Here is a 19,296-nt window from a genome sequence, read left to right as displayed (position 1 = left end):
TCCCGATATAAAATGTGTAATGTAGAGTCTGATTCCATTTTTGATGTTTGACTGCTGACAGCTATTAAGCCTTACTCTCCCTTCTTCCCCTCTGCCCCACATTTGGGTAAGCTGATAAGAAAGCCTGGCTGCTCCTTCCTTCGACACCTATGGGAAATTCACACTGCATGCAGAACCATCACCCTGGCCCTACCCTTAACCACCATAAAACCCCCACGCCAGTCTCCTTTCCCTGTTCTCTCAAGCTATTTTTGGACTTGCTTGGGAGCTGCCCTGCTTTCCCCAAAAAGCCTCATTACGTGAGTAATAAACCCTTTCATACCCTGTTGGTATGTGTGTGTGACTTCATCTGACCTCTGACTGAATTTTAGGTGGGGAGTCCATCCTGTCTTAGCATGGCCACAAGAAAATAGCATCCTCCTTCACAGTCCATCCTCTGCTTTATTTCTCTTCATAGCACTCAATACCATATGACATAATATGTATCTACTTATCGTTTGTCTTACCCTACCATATAAATGACTGAATGATAGATCCCCAGCATCTAGTGAAGTGTCTGGCATAATCATCCACCTAGTCATTCATTCAACAAATATTAATTGAGTGCTTACTTTGGCCAGGTACTGGTAAAGGCACAGTGCTATAGTGGTGACCAAAGCCCTGGCCCTCATGGAGCTTACATTCCAGAGGGCAGGGTAGGTGTTAACTATGTATTTGTTAAATGAAAAAATACTAATATTATTTTTTCTGGAGTTAAGTATTAGGTATTAAAAAGAAATACAACATTATATTATGAATATAAAATTTTTATTCATTTTTTTGCTACGAACTAGTGTTTATTTAAAAATAATACTTTGGAATTTATACTCATAGGACATGTTATAGCTAACATCCAAAGACAATCAACATTATTTTTTGAAGATTTATTATCTACTAAGGAGCTCCTAATCTGCACATTGTTGGCATTAGTAAGATTAGAGAGCTGATTTCTGGCTAATGATTATTACAGAAGAACACTGAAGAAAATTTCAACCATTATAATCAGTAAGAGTATAATTTTATATTTCATGAAGGACCGTGGTCATGTTTAGCAATAGCCTCATTTATAAGTTAGAGTATACTCACTTCAATGTTGCACTTTGATGCCATTTCCTTTCCTTTCTCTTCTTGCAAATAACCAACAAGGTACAAACTGCTTGCAATTGGCAATCCAAACAAAGGAGGAATCATGGCTAACCTGATTCGCTAATGTTTGTGAAAGGCAAAATGCAGACTTCTGAGTACGGTTCAACTTAACCCAAAGGGGTAAAGTTGCTCCCTTTGACCACCTTATTCCATGAAAAAAGGTTACTCTGACTTCTAAAATGGATTTTTAAAATTCAATACAAAAGATTCAACAACTATCAACATTTCCAACAGTGATTTTCTAAGACATCCACTTAGCAGTTGTGAGACTAATTTGAAAAATTTAATAATGTTATACAAATGTAAGTTATTACTATTAAACAGTAGGAATAATCACATGATTCCTGATCATGTTTATATATATGGTATAAACATAAGACTGGTTTTTAGGATAAAAGAATAATGAAGAACATCTCCATTATGTATCTTTGTTCCCAATCATCTCTTTCAGATAGATCTATGAAATAAGCCAGAGTACAACGTCAACAACCTTTCATTTCAAAGGCCAAAAATATAGGGTTTAAGTAGTGACATCACTTCTATTGGATTTTATATTAGTATCAATTAATGAGTTAATTAATAAACCTTAGTTAATTATTTCTTTTTCTAAATGAGTATCAGTTGATTTAATCTCGCCCAAATGAATGGGTCTCTTTTGGTTGATCAATGCGATAGAGAAACTCTGCAGGTAAGAAGTATCCAAGATACTCCACTATATCAGGGGTAGTGTCATAATGGTAGTGTCCACCTTCTCCATGATGACTGAAAAAATGAGTGTGCTCCAATCGCAAATCGAACCCCTAGGGCAACAGACAAACTATCGGTTAGTGTTCAAATTATTTTGGATAGAATTTGTTTAAGGGTGAGGGAGACCTTTTTCATTTATGTTGCAATAGTTTTTATTTTATTCTTTAAGAATGTAATACATTCACATGATTCAAAATTCAAAGGGTGCAAAACAGTAAAATGTATCTTTCCATCTCCTGCCCTCACCACTCATTTCCTTTTCTTGTAGGCAACCAGTGTAAGCAGTTTCTTCTGTATCCTTTCAGAAAGATTTACTTGTTTTCCCCCTCAAGTGGTAACACTCTGTACATACTGTGCTGCGTATTGCTTTTCTTCATTTAACAACATAGCTTTCAGATCTTTGTATATCAGATCATAAAAGAGCCTTCTCATTCTTTTACACCTACATGGTATTCTATTGTACATATATACCACTTCCAACTGACATTTAGATTACTTCCAATTCTTCTGCTTATTACAGCAGTGTTGTCATGAATAACCTTCTAACTAACCATTTTACACACTTATGCAAATATTTAAGGATAAATTCCTAGACATGTAATCACTGGATCAAAAGATATGACTAGTCAGTATTTTCGTAGATATTTGCTGTGAATTGGTCTATATTATAATATTTTTTTCTAGTATATAGTATCAGAATATAATGAACAGTATAATGAACAGCAAATAAGATGACAGGAGACATGAATCCTGTTGTGATTCTACCATTTAACAACATGACTTTGGGTGTTATTTAACATGACTGTGCCTTCATCTCCTCAAAGGTAAAATCTGCTCTGCCTAACTCATAGGGTGGTTAGCCACCTACTCCCTTATATTTCAAGATAATTCTAGAGATTATCCTAGTTTCTAAATAGCAACACAAAAAGTTCTAATTTGTTCACAAAAAGCTTAATTCTAAAAGAATATCCTAAAAATTGAGCATTATCATTGTAGTACACTGCAATGTAAAGAAAGACATAGACTTACTGGGTCCCTGGAGACAAAAACTGGCAGACAAACCAAAGGAGCCTTCATCTCATAAAAATGCAACCATTTATTCACCTCTTCATCAGAGTTCAATGGGCAGGAAGAAAATTCCGCAGGCTACAATAAAAGATCATTAAACAGGTAAACATACTGAATATTATTGAGAATTAAAAATTTAAATTATTTATAATTTCATTAAGTTAAAAACTTTAAGCCTTATACATTCTATTGACTATTTCTGACATCAAAAGGAGTTACACACTCTAGTTTTCAAAAGGATCACCAATCCATGTGTACACACTAAAACATATGAATGAATAAATGAAGGAATAAGTCTATTAATATTTACTTATTTATTTAAGTAATTGTGAGGAAGATTAGCCCGGAGCCAACATCTGATGCCAATTCTCCTCTTTTTGCTGAGGAAGATTGGCCCTGAGCTAACAACTGTGCCCATCTTCCTCTACTTTATATGGGACGCCGCCACAGCATGGCTTGACAAGCAGTGCGTAGGTGCATGCCCGGGATCCGAACCTCCGAACCTCAGGCTGCTGAAGTGGAGCGAGAGCAGTTAACCACTGCACAACCGGGCTAGCCCCCAGAGCATCGCTGAAAGGAATTTAAAAAGACTCCAATAAATGGAAAGACATCCTGTGTTCATGAATTGGACAACTTAATATTGTTAAGATGTCAATACTACCAAAAGCAATCTAAAGAGTCAATGTAATTCCTATCAAAATCCCAATGATGCTTTTGCAGAAATAGAAAAATCAATCCTGGGCCGGCCTGGTGGCTTAGCGGTTAAGCGCTCACGCTCTGCTGCTGGCGGCCGGGTTCGGATCCCGGGCGCACACTGACGTACCGCTTCTCTGGCCATGCTGAGGCCGCGTCCCACATACAGCAACTAGAAGGATGTGCAACTATGACATACAATTATCTGCTGGGGCTTTGGGGAAAAAATAAATAAATAAAATTATAAAAAAAAAAAAAATCAATCCTAAAATTCATATTAAATCTCAAAGGACTCTGAATAGCCAAAACAATCTTGAAAAAGAAGAAGAAATTTGGAGGTCTGATACTTTCTGATATCGAACTTAACTACAAAGCTATAGCAATCAAAACCGTGTGATATTGGCAAAAAGACATACATACAGATGAATGGAATAGAACAGAGATCCCAGAAATAAACCTTGCATATATGGTCAAATGATTTTCGACAAGGGTGCCAAGATCATTCAATGGGGAAAGGGCAGTCTTTTCACCAAATGGTGTTGGGAAAACTGAATATTCACATACAAAAGAATGAAGTTAGACACTTACTTTACACTGTATACAAAAATTAACTCAAATGGATAAAAGACCTAAATGTAAGAGCTAAAACTATAACACTCTTAAAAGAAAACATCGGGGAAAAGTTTCATGACACTGGATTTGACTTTTTGGATATGACATCAAAAGTACAGGCAACAAAAGGAAAAATAAACAAGTAGTTCTACATCAAACTAAAAAGCTTCTGCACAGCAAAGGAAATAGTCAACAAAATGAAAAGGCAACCTATGGAATGGGAGAAAACATTCGCAAACCACATATCTGATAAGGGTAAATATCCAAAATATATAAGGAACTCACAGAATTCAACAGCAAAAAAACAATCCAATTAAAAAATGGGCAAAGGAACTGAATTAGATATTTCTCCAAAGAAGACATACAAATGGACAACAGGTATATGAAAAAGTGCTCAACATCACTATTCATCAGGGAAATGCAAATCAAAACCATGAAATAACACCTCACTCCAGTGAGGATGGCTTTTATGAAAAAGACAAGAGATAACAAGTGTTGGCAAGGATGTGGAGAAAAGGCAACCCTTGTACACTGTTGGTGGGAATGTAAACTGGTAGAACCATTGTGTAAAACAGCAGGGAAGTCCCTCAAAAAATTAAAAATAGAAGTACTATCTGATCCAGCAATTCTACTTTTAGGTATTTATCCAAAGAAAATGACATCAGTATCTTGAAGAAATATCTGTACTCCTATGTTCATTGCAGCATTATTCACAATAGCCAAGATATGGAAACAACCTAAGTGTCCAACAACAAATGAATGGAGAAAGAAATTGTAATATCCATCTATTTATATATACATAGAATATTATTCAGGCTTAAAAAAGAAGGAAATCCTGCCATTTGCAACAATGTGGATGAACTTGGAGGACATTATACTAAGCGAAATAAGTCAGACATAGAAAGATAAATATTGCATGATATCACTTATACGTGGAATCTAAAAAAGTCCAATTTAGAGAAACAGCGAGTAGAATGGTGGTTGCCAGGGGTTGGGGGATTGGAGGAAATGGGGAGATGTTGGCCAAAGGGTACAAACTTTGAGTTATAAAATGAACAAGTTCTAGAGATCTAATGTACATCATGGTAACTATAGTTAATAATAAAGTATTGTGTACTTGAATTTTAAAAAAATCCTATAATCCTTTGGTATTTACAAATAGATTTATCTATAATTTTGTTATAAATAATTTGGAAAGTATTAAGTAGTTTTACAAATATTGTGTCTTTCTATAGAGGATCAGCTGGCTTGCCATTTAAAATTATCAGGATTGGGCCAGCCCTGGCCAACCACCAGCCAGTAGTTAAGTTCGGCATGCTCAGCTTTGGTGGCCCAGGTTCAGTTCCCAGGTGCAGACCTCTACCACTCGTCTGCCAGTGGGCATGCTGTGGCAGCAGCTCACATACAAAAAAAGAGGAAGATTGGCAACAGATGTTAGCTCAGGGCGAATCTTCCACAGCAAAAGAAAAAAAAAACTTACCTGGATAAAAAACATTAAAACAATACATTTTCTGATGGCTTTACTGATAAAGCAAAGAGGAAGTTAAGTTGTAATCACTTTCATACTTCATTCATTCATTCACCTACTAAAAATTATTGTAAAAGTCCTGAATGCCCTGAGTCTGTCTTCATATGGTATTCCATCCTTAGTCTCTTATAAATTTATTATACTTAGCCCATAAGATTATAATTTTCATAATCAGTTCTTTCCCCAAAACCACAACCATCTTAATAGCAAAGTCTATGTATTATGTTTGGGATTCTGGCAATGAAAATAATAATCAGTTTCTAAGGCTTACACTCACATCTGTTCGTTTTTTTTTTTTTTGTGAGGAAGATCAGCCCTGAGCTAACATCCATGCCAATCCTCCTCTTTTTGCTGAGGAAGATCAGCCCTAGGCTAACATCCATGCCCATCTTCCTCCACTTTATATGGGACACCGCCACAGCATGGCCTGACAAGCAGTGTGTTGGGTGCGTGGCCAGGATCCGAACCCCAGGCCGCCAGCAGCAGAGCGCGTGCACTTAACCACCATGCCATGGGGCCGGCCCCCACTCACATCTATTTTGATCTTAAAAACAAACACACTGAAAAGAAAGTTCTAAATATTAACATGAAAAAAGGACTCTAGCTGGGCATTATTGCACAATATGATTTACTGTATTATTTGTCATTAAAATTTTAAAGTGATACAGGGCCAGCCCGGTGGCGCAAGCGGTTGGGTGCGCACGCTCCGCCCGGATTCAGGGCGCACACTGATGCATGGTGTGTCGAGCCACGATGTGGTGGCATCCCATATAAAGTAGATGAGGATGGGCACGGATGTTGGCTCAGGGCTAGTCTTCCTCAGAAAAAAGAGGAGGATTGGCATCAGATGTTAGCTCAGGGCTGATCTTCCTCGCAGAAAAAATAAATAAATAAATAAATAAAATTTTAAAGTGATATAATCATAGTAAAGGGATTTGTTCAGGGTGTCTTTAAAGGTAGAATTCTCAATGTATATTTAAAAAATACTAAGATCTTAAGCACATGTGCACATAAACATACCACACATGTATGCATGCACACACACACAGGCCCTTACCATAATGTGAGTCTTCACTTTTCCCTTCTGAACTAGGAAAGTACCTCCCATCCCTACAGGCTTATTTCCATAATGTTTTTCAAGAGTCTGTCTCATACAAGTCACAAAGTTAAGTTTTCCAGTTCTTCTTTTGGCTTTCACCTCAATGACCTAGAGAGGACATAAATATGCATACCATTGTTCTAAGCTGCAAGATTTTATGTAAATAAATACCAAGTAAAACACTATATAATCTAATGCCATCAAGCAAATATTCACTTGTTTGTTTAGAGCACCCAGATAGTTGAGGTGTCTCAATCCTCTGTAAGTCTTGATCAATAATATTTATATGAGTTATACATCATTTACTCTAATAATAAGTCTTATTCATGCTTTCTTGGACTGAGAAAGAGACTTATAGCTGAATCCTACACTGAACTCGGGAGAGTCTTATCATTATATGTCAAGGTACTAAAAAGTTGAGAATTTCTTGGCTTTAAAGGGATTAACCTCTGAAAATTGGAGGGGAGAGGAAAATGATTACATTTTCTCAGCTCCTTTAAAATTCTGGATTTATGTTACCTCCACTTTATTAGGTACTTTTACTTCACTACCTCATTTCTCAGAGTAACTGAAGTAGCTATCTCTATTTAGAAAATGTAAGAGTTCTCACAACTGGTAAAACTGAAATCATCATTTTATGTACTAACAGGAAGTAAATATGAAGTAAGGCATTAATTCTCCTTACCTCCTTCTTGCTATAACTTTTTGCTACCATCATTTCTATCTAGCTCAATGTCTGATCAGTCAGGAATGAACAAATGGCATATATACTAACTATAGGTAGACATTATGTATTTATTTCAGCTGCATGGTTCATCTATTTGACTAACTTACTCCCCAGATAATATCCTGTTACCTTTTAGTTCCTCAGAAAAAAAGGTATTGCTTACTAAGTATTATTTTTAACCTCAGTTTCAAATGAGACTTTTACTCTGACTGTAGTACTCTCTGAATCTTTCATAACTGGGTTATTTAAAGAGCTTTGACTTAGGTAGCTTTGGATTTTCTTAAGAAAACCGCATTTATGGCAATAAAAGTTCAAATTTTTAGCTATCTGAGAACTTTTGGAGAATACTGTGTTTTTATGAAGAAAATCACCTTTCCAGGTTGGCCCTTACTGGCAAAAAGATTAGCCATTAAGGCACACCCAAAATCATGATATTTCTCACTGTATTTCTCTAGCAGACACCCTCCATCTGCAGGGTTAATACGGGCAAAGTAACTTCCATTCACAGGGGGTTTATGTTCACCTTCTGTTTGAACAACTGGCATAAACTGAAAAGAAAATAAATAAGGTAATTAGTAAATCTTAGTATCTCTATGCAGAGAGAGTATCTTGAATAATGTAACAAAACATTTTATCCCAGACTTTAAGACATTTTATTTCAAGACCTAATAAGAAAACACGAAATAGGAAATGTTTAATTTTAGAGTTAAAACTGTTTAACATTTACAAATATCAAAAAACTGAAAACATTTTATAAAATGTTTACAGTATTTGTTATAGTGTTTCTATAACATTGTAACATTTGCTTTAAAACATCTAATTTTAAATTTTAAAGTTTTTTTATATCCGGAATACTATGCAAATTATATTAATGTTTCTGCAAAGGACTTGTATGGTTTTTGACTAATGGTAACATTTGTAGAGGTTATGAGAGAAGGGGCAGACTGAAGAGGTCACTCACTCTTCCATTCATGAGATGTGAAGACAAACAGTTGATAGCTTTATGTTGGAAGTATACTTACATACATAGTAATAGATATTACCTTCTGTAACTAATCGTCATACTACTGTGGTAAGTCCCTACTACTTGGTCTGAAAGAGGGAATTGACTAGATCATTAAATATTCCATTCATTTTCTGATTGAAAGCTGCCCTCATACCAAAAGCAAAGATTTATAAAGAAGCTAGGAATCCTCCGATGTGTCAGGATTAAAATCTTTCACAATCCAAAGTCCTCAGCAGACCACAGGACCTTGGATCGACTCATCTAAGACTGAGTGTATATGCTAAGAAAATCTGAAATGAGAGGTTAGTGCGCCATTACAGTTGGACCAATTGGAGCATATGCTCTAGTCCAAATCTGTATCAAACAGTATCAAATCTGTAGAGAGATATGATAGCAACCAATGACAATTCATTTAGAAAGCAGGATTTCTGATAGGACAGTAAAAGGAAAAATGCAAACCAAATGTCAAATCGATATGATAAAATAATTATATTATATATATACTGACCTCAGAATTGAACCCAAGAGTCTGAAATGGGCCTGCCCCGGCTCCAAGAATAAAAGCTCCAGGAAGCTTGATTTCTTTTGCAATCTTATTTAGATCATAAACCTATACAAGAGGAAAAAAATATTATTTAAATCAACTCATTACAAATTCCCTGGTTTACTTGTTATTATGAGTCCATTAATACTTCCTTACCACATTGGTCAATGGATCTTCTAATAATAAAAAGAGGAATCAAGCCAACTTCTATAATCTTCATATGAATGCAAAGTACACTTACTTTTGTTTTATTTACAAGAGGCATTAAGTAAGGCACACCTCCTACTTCTGCAATTCTAGTTTTCCCACAGATGCCTAAAAAAAAATAAGCCATCTTAAAAATAGGCAAACATTTAATTTTAGTAGAAAATACCAGAAGACACTAATTTAATTTATTAAGAGTATAAAACTTTTCCATTCTCATAGTTTTACAAATAGCAGGGGTTGGAAAATATAAGGAGCTAGGACCCCTGTCCTATTCTAACTGCCTGTGTCTCCAGTATTGTCATAAGCATGCATGACTTAATGTAGTTAGCATAAAGGCAAGAGAAAGTTGTGATAGAGCAAGGGCTAGACCTGGGGCTAAAGTATGGATTGGATGAGGTTTCTAGAATTAGTCTATATTGACTTATTCCTTTAAAAATCTCTTTTTGAGGACAGACAGGGTTTTAGCTAAAATTGTATTTTAATTTAAAATATTTTGGGGGTCGGCCCCGTGGCTTAGCGGTTAAGTGCGTGCACTCTGCTCCTGGGGGCCTGGGTTCGGATCCCGGGGGCGCACCGACGCACCGCTTCTCCGGCCCTGCTGAGGCTGCGTCCCACATACAGCAACTAGAAGGAAGTGCAACTATGACATACAACTATCTACTGGGGCTTTGTGAGAAAAAAAGGAGGATTGGCAATAGATGTTAGCACAGAGCCGGTCTTCCTCAGCAAAAAGAGGAGGATTAGCGTGGATGTTAGCTCAGGGATGATCTTCCTCACCAAAAAAAAAAAAAAAAGGAAGACAATAAAAAAATAAAATAAAATATTTTGCTCTGGTGGAATATTAGTTCTTTTAGAAATCCATATTGTAAAATCATCTTGTCAAAGTTGTTTATTCCCAAGGTTGTTTATAAAAATGACAAGTAATTAGAGGTAACTTCAGATGCTAGGAACTTTCTACTTACATTTTAAATTAACATCACAGGTACAGCTAGACACAATTGGGGAGAAGGCAAATTCTTTTTTTTTTAATATGTAGAGCGGAAAATAATTACCTTTGTCTGAGAAAAGGTAGTATTGTCAGTTTCATACTAACATCATTCTACAATAAAGTAGATATAATGGCTCTATTTCTTCAGCTGTGCAGAGGGTAGAGGTACAAAATTCCTTTAGGTCCCATTTAAAATTAGGGACTTTGGAAATGTTTTCCATGGGATCAGCAGAAATTACTCATGGTTAAGACTCTTTCTCATAAGTGATAGTAATGCTGAAGTTTAGAGAAACCATTAGAGGACTATTTTAGTAGTTTAGCAAATAGAAAAGTAATGAGCTAAAAATGGTGACTGTAGAGATGGAGAAGAAGAAATTAAGAAAAAGAACAAAGAAAAGAGAATAAGACAACTATGGTGAAGTAATAAGTTAACTTTTAGACATGTTGACCTCAAGTTGTCCTTAGCAAATGTAGGTGGAGATGTCCTGGAGACAGGTGGAAAAAGAGATCTAGGTGAGATGTACAGATTTCAAAGTTGTTGTATCCAAGTAGTAATTAAAACCACAGGAGAACTTAGTGGTTAAGTGCGTGTGCTCTGCTGCTGGCGGCCCGGGTTTGGATCCTGGGCACGCACTGATACACTGTTTGTCAGGTCATGCTGTGGTGGCGTCCCATATAAAGTGGAGGAAGATGGGCACAGATATTAGCCCAGGGCCAGTCTTTCTCAGCAAAAAGAGGAGGATTGGCATGGATGTTAGCTCAGGGCTGATCTTCCTCACAAAACAAAAAAACCAAAACAAAACAAAAAAAACCCACAGGAGTAGATGAAAAATCCCAGAGATACTTTACAGAATAAGAAGAGACTGAGGAAAGAATTCTGGGAAACATCAAAATTTAAGAGTCGGCCACAAAGAGAAAGGAGCCAAGAGAAATGAGGAAGAAAGAACATCATGGAGGTAGGAAAGGTACCAAGGAAGAAGAGGCAGGGACAGAAGAGAAACAAGAAAGAAAATGTCAGACAGCAATGGCCAAACAGTATGAAATATGTGGAGAGATCAAATAATACCAAGTCATTGAGCAACTGAGCAAGACTAGTTCCTGTAGAAAGTGCCTATGTTTATGAAAGATCATACATATATAATATACACACATACATATCTAGCTTCCTTAGTATTGTAATTTATTTATTTATTTAGTTTTTGCTGAGGAGATTTGCACTGAGCTAACATCTGTGCCAGGCTTCCTCTGTTTTGCATGTGGGTCCCTGCCACAGCATGGCCACCAACAAGTGGTGTAGGTCTTTGCCTGGAAACTAAACCTGGACCTCTGAAGTGGAGCCCGCCAAACTTAACCGCTAGGCCATGGGACCAGCCCCTAGTATTGTAATTTAAAGATGCACAAATTATTGACCAGAAAACTCTTTTTCAAAATATAACCCTTTGGATGACAGAATTAAAATTAACCATTTTTCCTTGTACTCTTCAGCGTTTTCTGATTTTTATTTTATTTTAATTAATTAATTATTTAGTGGGGAGAATATATTAGTCTTTTAATTGGAAGAAACACCCTATAAAAAAGTATTATGCTAAATGCTTTCAAGATGTGAAGAGAAATTGCCATTAGGTACACAAAACTTACAGTATTTACAGGTCTACTTAAAATCAAAGACTGTTTAAACTGGAAAAACCCAAAAAGAAGATTTCACCCAAATGCCCCCAATTTTAATGTATCTGAAGCCAAGATACATTAATTGGCTTACCCAGGGTAATAAAATCTGTGTGTGGCAGAGAAAGATCTAGAGTCCAAGACTTCTACATAAAACTATTTTTTAAAAAGATGTCAATTACGTAATAAAACAGTAAAGGAGGGTCTTTATCTCCAAATTTCTCATCACATTAGGGTATAATGGGAGAATGTTGGACTCGGGAAGCAGACAGACCTGGATTTGAATCCTGATTATGATTCACACTGAGCTTACTTAGCCTCTCTGAGCCTCAGTTTTCTCATCTACAAACTGGAGCTAGTACTTACCTTGCACTGCTATTGTAAAAATTAAGACATCAAATATAGGTTAACTATCACACTGTCTGACAAATTATACTTACTCAACCAATATTAATTTCCCTTCCTTCTCACTTTAAACATTAGTTGGATGATCACTTGGCAAATTTGTTGAAGGGGTATAAGTATTTAATAGATGATTCAAATACAAGGCTTTTAAGATCCTTTCTGGTCTTGAATAAATAAACGAAAACATAAAAATTAAAGGAAGTTCCCATGACAGTCACTTGAGCAATTAAAAACAAAACTCTCATGCAATATCAAGGATTCTAGCCTATTGAATATCTATTATATAACCTGTGGAAGCTACGAAACTGCATAAAACACAGTATTTTTCCACAAGGGTATAAAATGAAATTTAACCAATATAAGAAATCAGTGAACATAGAAACTAAGCACACTTTAGTCTAAAAGTTGGAACAATATCCTTTATTTTTAGATAATTTAAGATAATCTTTAAAAATAATTCTGGTTTAAGAAAAGGATTAAGACTGAAAAACAAAAGCTAACTGCAAAAATTGCTTACCTCTTACAGGAAAGGTAAATGGCTCCTTAGTCAAATCAGGGCAATCAACTACAGAGACCTGGACATCAGCAAAGTTCTCCTTTAGCCCCTTCTGCAGAACTAATAAAGACAAGGAAAAGGCTTATTTAACATTAGGGAAAATTTGCCACCACGTATCAAACCTTCCCTCAACTTTTTTGTGTGTCACACTCCCAACCTAATTAATGTAATTAAAAGAGGGAGAAATGGTCTTATTAATGAATATAATTAGACATTAGACACATAATTAATCACAAGATATAATGTAGACTAAGACACCTAAATACCTTCATAAATACTACTAGAAATCATAGTGTTTACAAACCACTGAAGATAAACACTGCGCTCAGGTGAGGACTACTTTTCTTTTGGGGAGAGGATTCCAAAGATCTATTGAAATGTAAATATTCAAACTGCTAGAAAGTAAGCAATTACACAACAACTTCATTAATGTTTACAGACAAAATGTTGAGCAAAAGAAGCAAGACACAAAAGAATATATACTATATGACTTCACTTATAGGTATTGGAAAAACAGGCAACTAATCTAAGGTGACATATGTCAGAACAGTGGTTATCTCTTGGGGTAGAGATATTGACTGGGAAAGTGCATGAATGAGCCTTCTGGGATGCTGGAAATATTTTATATCTTGATTTGGATGGCAGTGACATGCCTGTAAACGTTAAAATTCATGAAGCTGTACACTTAAGATTAGTGTTCTTTACTGTAGATATAATTCGATAAAAAAAGTAAAAAAGCAAACATAGGTGTCTCAAAGTTAAAAATCTAAGAGCACTGTACTTTTTAAGGATGGAAAGTTCTTTCTTCTTTTTTTTTATGAGGAAGATCAGCCCTAAGCTAACATCCATGCCAATCCTCCTCTTTTTGCTGAGGAAGACTGGCCCTGGGCTAACATCCGTGCCCATCTTCCTCCACTTTATATGGGACACCGCCACAGCATGGCCTGACAAGTGGTGCATCCGTGTGTGCCAGGGATCCGAACCCCGGCCGCCAGCAACGGAGCACGCGCACTTAACCACTATGCCACGGGGGCGGCCCCAAGGATGGAAAGTTCTTATAAAAGTTTTTCTGATAGTAGTGTCAGCCACTAGTTTAAGTCTTGTAGAATCAGACTCTCTAAAAACATGAAGTCCTCCTAAATCTAGCCATATAGATACTCCATATCAGATCTTTCATCTATATGAAAACAGAAACCAAACCGACTGGAAAATTCCCCTCCCTAGACGAATGACTGCAGACTTATGAATATATAAATTAAGATTCAGTATGTGGAAATATAGTAAAACCTATTTTTTATCAATTACAAAGGGACCAAGTTCTTGCTATAAGATTTTCTGCAGAAAGTGAAAATAAATTTTAAACTAAAAAAACCTAGATTCCACCTCTATTTTGTACTGAATATATCCTGTACATATAGAAGGAAAATAGAAACATAAACACACAAGAGAAGATAAGTTGTAGAAAGGCACCCAAAGAAAAGATTGCTAGCTGTCCTGTCATATCAAGGAAGACAGAAAGACTGATAGAAAAGAAATACAGCCAGTACAGATTGTTTACTAGCTGCCATTCAATTTAGGAGAAAATAAGAAGGTTATAAGAGAAGAGCTACAACCAAGCAAAACATTTATTTATTTATTTATTTTTGAGGCAGATTGGCCCTGTGCTAACATCTGTTGCCAATCTTCCTCTTTTTTTTTCTTTTTTCTCCCCAAAGCCCCAGTACATAGTTGTGTATCATAGTTGTAGAGTTGTAGCTCTTCCAAGTGGGATGCCGCCTCAGCATGGCTTGATGAGCAGTGAGTAGGTCCAACCCCAGGATCCAAATCAGTGAATCCCAGGCCGCTGAAGCAGAACACGAGAAATAACCACTAGGCAACCAACCGGGCGGGCCCCATAACTTCTTGACTTCAATCTTATCAGGACAGATGAACTACCAGGATATTTTTGAGAAATAAGGGAAGGTTTTATAGTCACCATCAGAATAGAACTAAAGGTTCACTGTGACACAAAGGTTAGCATTACGACAGGCTAAACATACAGTTTTGGATCAGTACTGTTCCTGGCTTCACTTTATATTCCTATTCTTATTTTCTTTTTCTTATCTATTTCCCCTCCTTCTAATTTATCTTGTGAAGCTGTCTTAAATTGTTGTTCGAACAGGTGAAATACATAAAAATATACACAGAGAAATCTAAGCAAGTTCATTGGCATATCAAGAGAGAGGGAAAAAGTAGTATATCGGGAACAAGATTAATATACCACACTAGATTATACACAGAATATTGTAACTGGTAAACAGTTAATAAAGCAAAATTGTACAACACTTTGGGCATCGCATATACTTAAATCTTGGATTAATATATTTATTTTCATTCTATAAAGTTGGTATTGTATCCAGAATCTTTAAATGGTGAGTTTAGTTTTTTTGGAGGGGCAGAATTTTGGACTCTCAATAAACATAGTACAGAACAGATACCGAAAAGGAAAATGAGTTCTGAATTGAAAGTACTATTGCATAAATTATATCTTAGAATATTTTTACTTTTTAATTTTTTCCTTAGAATAATTTAAAAAACTCAAAGTTAGTATTGTATTTACCTCCAACAAGCTCCTCTAGACTTGGCACATGTAAAGAATATTCAGCACAAGCCATTTTCTTTCTTCTTTTGGTTCGAGCACGTACCACTAAAGCTCTTTTAGGCTAATTATCACCAGAGTTCACAATGCACCCAGCATGAACAGCTGCTGCTCTGGAAATGAACAATAAAGTTCAGTTATATAAAGAGGGCAAAAGGGCATTCAGATTTTTGTCCTCACAGAAAGGCAACCACAGCTTCTGGTATTTAATAGGCCAAGTGAGAAATGCCCAAGTAACCTCTGTTAGAAAGCAAAATTCAACTGAGTAAATCGGAAGATCTAATTGGCTTTATTTGATGGTTCATGGATCAGGCAGCATCCCATCCAGCAAACAGAGAGGAGCTCCAAGGAGCTGTACAGAATGGAAGGCTTTTAAGGCAGAAGGGGGAGGAAAAATGACGTTTCTAAAGAGTGAATTGTTCTAGGCAAGGTCACCTTCCTTTGGGGAAGGGTGGGGGTCTACCATGCAGATTACCTCACCAGAATTGATGAGGAAACTCCAGATTGATTGGTTTAAAATTCCCCTCCTGGAAGAAGCTGAAACTGCAATTAAGTCTCGGTTCACTGATGAACCAAGTGCTAAGGGCTTAGCTCAAGTGACTCCATTTTCAGACTTGTTTCTTTTTAACACCTCTTTTAATACGGATACTTTAAATCGCTTACATATTTAAAATACACAGACAAGAAGAAATGCCAAAGCAAGCGGGGACATGATTCATTCTCTTTAGTCACATATCTGGATCGAACATGCAGTTTTCTGATGCTTGGTCTAAGGAATATAGGTTCTGAAGCAAAAAGTAGTTATTAAGGTTTAGGAAAAAGCATTTAAATGGTGTAGATAACAGTACAGGACGCTCAAATACTTCTATAATAGATCATTTGTGTTTTCTATTCTATATTTGACATTTAGGCTAAAAATTAAACAAGTTTCTTAGACTATCTCTTTTACAAAAGAAAGTTTAAATTACTAAGAGAAATGGAAACTTCTACAAATGATTAGCTTTTGAAATTCAAACGATTACTTTCATTTACAAATAAACATACTTTCTTGGTAAGCAGCTTTAATGTTCAATTATTCTGATAATCTAACCAATTATAACTTGACATTTTAAATATACATGTTAAGTATATTTTACAATAAGTAGGCATATATACACAGAGATTAGTATCTTACGTCAAGCGTTCAGGTGATGAAGTATGCAAGTAGAGGTAGGTAAATAAAAGGAAGACAAAAAAAAAAAAAAGACAGGGGCCGGCCAGTGGTGTAGCGGTTAAGTGCGCGAGCTCTGCTGCAACGGCCAGGGGTTCGAAGGTTCGGATCCCGGGCACGCACCGATGCACCGTTTGTGAAGGCATGCTGTGGTGGCGTCCCAAATACAGTAGAGGAAGTTAGCCCAGGGCTGACTTTACTTCCTCAGCAAAAGAGGAGGATTGGCATCAGATGTTAGCTCAGGGCTGATCTTCTCACACGCACACACACAAACAACCCAAACAAAAGTAATATGAGGTGGGCAGGATATCCTGCCCTCTAGGCCAATTGCAGCAAGGAATAAAGACAAAACTTTTAAGGGTGTTTCTAGGAGCACTGTTGGAATTCTCATTAAATTTGTTAATGGAACACCTCATTAATTTGAATAGTCTCTGGTACATGCTTAGTAAGTGAAATATGATCCTTCAGTATCACTTGAAAAATTCTTGCAAAAACAAATTTTTAAAAAAAAATTTTCCCAAGAGTCACAGGTTTCTTAGAAACTGGGGGTCTAGTTTTGATAATGTGAAACTACACATCCTTCACAAACATGCTCCTGCACACATTTAGGACTTGACATTTACTTCAGTACTTTATCAAATACCGACTTTTATTCTCCTTTAATTACTTAATATGTATAATGTGATCTCCCAAAGAAAATATAAACTATTGATAATGGGCCCCAAGTCCTATATAATCATATTTCAATTATCTCAAACATATTTTTGAACTGAATAATCTATAATTGTTCAGGAACGACAAATTTTAACTTTTTCTTTTGAAATAATTTCAGATGGACAGAAAATACATACAAATAATTCCTGTATAGTCTTCACCTAGATTTTCCAAACAGTAACATCATATTTTCTTTATCAGAAAATAGCAAGTACTAATTAAAAGCATGTCAAAATCTGCTCAATAATACCATATTTATTTACAATGAGGATAATAAAACCACTCTAGATATTTCTACTTACAGTAGGAATATTAAAGACTCAAGTTTAAATTCAAATACAATCCTAATTTTACACCTTTTACTATCTTTAAAAGGTCAGGTTTTTTTGTTTTCTTTCCCCACCAAAATAGGAACAACGTACAACCCTAGGAGGCTACAGCCTGAATAACTGGTTTAGAAATGTAGAGCCTTAGGCAAGCCAACAGCCCAGAAGGCCACGTGCTAGCGTGTGTTAAGTGTGTTTCTGTGTGTGTGGGTAGGGGCCGGGCCTGCTCCCTGACATGACAGTGAATGTGATCCCTGTCCTGGAGCTTACAGTATTTCAGACTGTGGAAATGCCTACAGGATTAGACTTTTTATGCCTTGAACTGTGCAGTTTTTAGAGCAAAACTGAGTAAAGAGACCAGATTCTACCTTTCAAGGTCTGTCCAATCCCGAGACGACACTAACTATAAAGTAAGACTAGACAGCTTTAGTGATTTATCATATGATACAAGTCTGAAAGTGGACAAATCAAACCAGTTCATTCCTTTTTGTGACTACTTTGGGGGGAAAAAACCCACCAAAAAAACCCAAAGTTTAGTAAACTGTTTTATCTTAACACTCGGTAGTAACCTTTCAGTCCAACTAAGGTTGGACAAATCAAACCAGTTCATTCCTTTTTGTGACTACTTTGGGGGGAAAAAACCCACCAAAAAAACCCAAAGTTTAGTAAACTGTTTTATCTTAACACTCGGTAGTAACCTTTCAGGGAACTAAGGGGGAAAAAACAGAAAAAAAAAACACAAATCCACGGCTGGCTGTCTTGTGACATGTTAGCCAACTCCTGGGAGGCTGACCTTTAGTTTAGAGTGGAGAGCGAGCTAACAAAACAGGTCCAAAGGTGGAGGGGACTGGGGGTGCTGTGGAGCCACACTGGCTTCCAGGACAAAGGTTACACACTGGAGTCACGGTCAGAGCGTGATCCTTTAACAAATGAACCCAGAAGAGATTTCTGAAGGCACACACAGACACAATATGGCAAAGCACACCGGCACCACACACCCGGGACCAGGCTATGGAACGGCGGTTCTACGACAGCTCAGCAGACGCGAGACCACCGGAAACAAATCAGGCTGAGTGGCCGCTTCCTTGCAGTTCACATCCACTTCGTTCTCTTCACCCCACAGTTCCTTTTTGTCATTTGCCGAAATATTCTTGGGTACTCCACTTACCTCGTCCGTTAGGGAAGCCTACACCTGCACCCTGATCTTGGCTCAGTCGGCTCCACCTCCTCTGGGTTAGCGCGATCAGGCTCCGCCCACTTTTAATTGCTCCTCCCCTCGCCGCGAACAAAATGGCGCCCCGGTCTCGCACCTCCTCCCACCTCTCACTTTCTTCCCGGAGTTAAGATGTTATCGCGAGACTTCGGCCCCACTATTAGC

The 19,296-nt window shown here is 36.8% G+C and overlaps 1 protein-coding gene across 3 annotated transcripts; it reads right to left on the bottom strand.

Moving 5' to 3' along the window:
* Positions 1-785: 785 nt before the first annotated feature.
* On the bottom strand, positions 786-19,167 carry BKGD (beta-keto-L-gulonate decarboxylase). 3 transcript variants are annotated; one of them, XM_014785244.2, is made up of 9 exons: positions 19,087-19,167; positions 15,630-15,781; positions 12,992-13,090; positions 9,451-9,524; positions 9,174-9,275; positions 8,031-8,207; positions 6,891-7,040; positions 2,962-3,078; positions 786-1,985 (listed from the first exon to the last, which is right to left on the bottom strand). In XM_014785244.2, exons 2-9 carry the CDS (start codon positions 15,682-15,684, stop codon positions 1,812-1,814), a joined length of 948 nt encoding a protein of 315 aa, XP_014640730.1. In that variant the 5' UTR covers positions 15,685-15,781; positions 19,087-19,167; the 3' UTR covers positions 786-1,811. The 3 variants fall into 3 exon arrangements, with proteins under 3 accessions (XP_014640730.1, XP_087289715.1, XP_087289716.1); XM_087433589.1 differs by lacking the exon at positions 19,087-19,167 and adding an exon at positions 16,843-16,865; XM_087433590.1 differs by lacking the exons at positions 9,451-9,524; positions 15,630-15,781; positions 19,087-19,167 and having other exon boundaries at positions 12,992-13,010.
* Between the last annotated feature and the right edge of the window lie 129 nt (positions 19,168-19,296).

The sequence above is a fragment of the Ceratotherium simum genome, chromosome 7, assembly GCF_057802395.1.
Source record: "Ceratotherium simum simum isolate JZ-2026a chromosome 7, ASM5780239v1, whole genome shotgun sequence".
NCBI classification, from domain to species: Eukaryota; Metazoa; Chordata; class Mammalia; order Perissodactyla; family Rhinocerotidae; genus Ceratotherium; species Ceratotherium simum.
The sequence above is the reverse complement of the archived record's forward strand: the minus strand, read 5'-3'. Positions and strand labels throughout refer to the sequence as shown.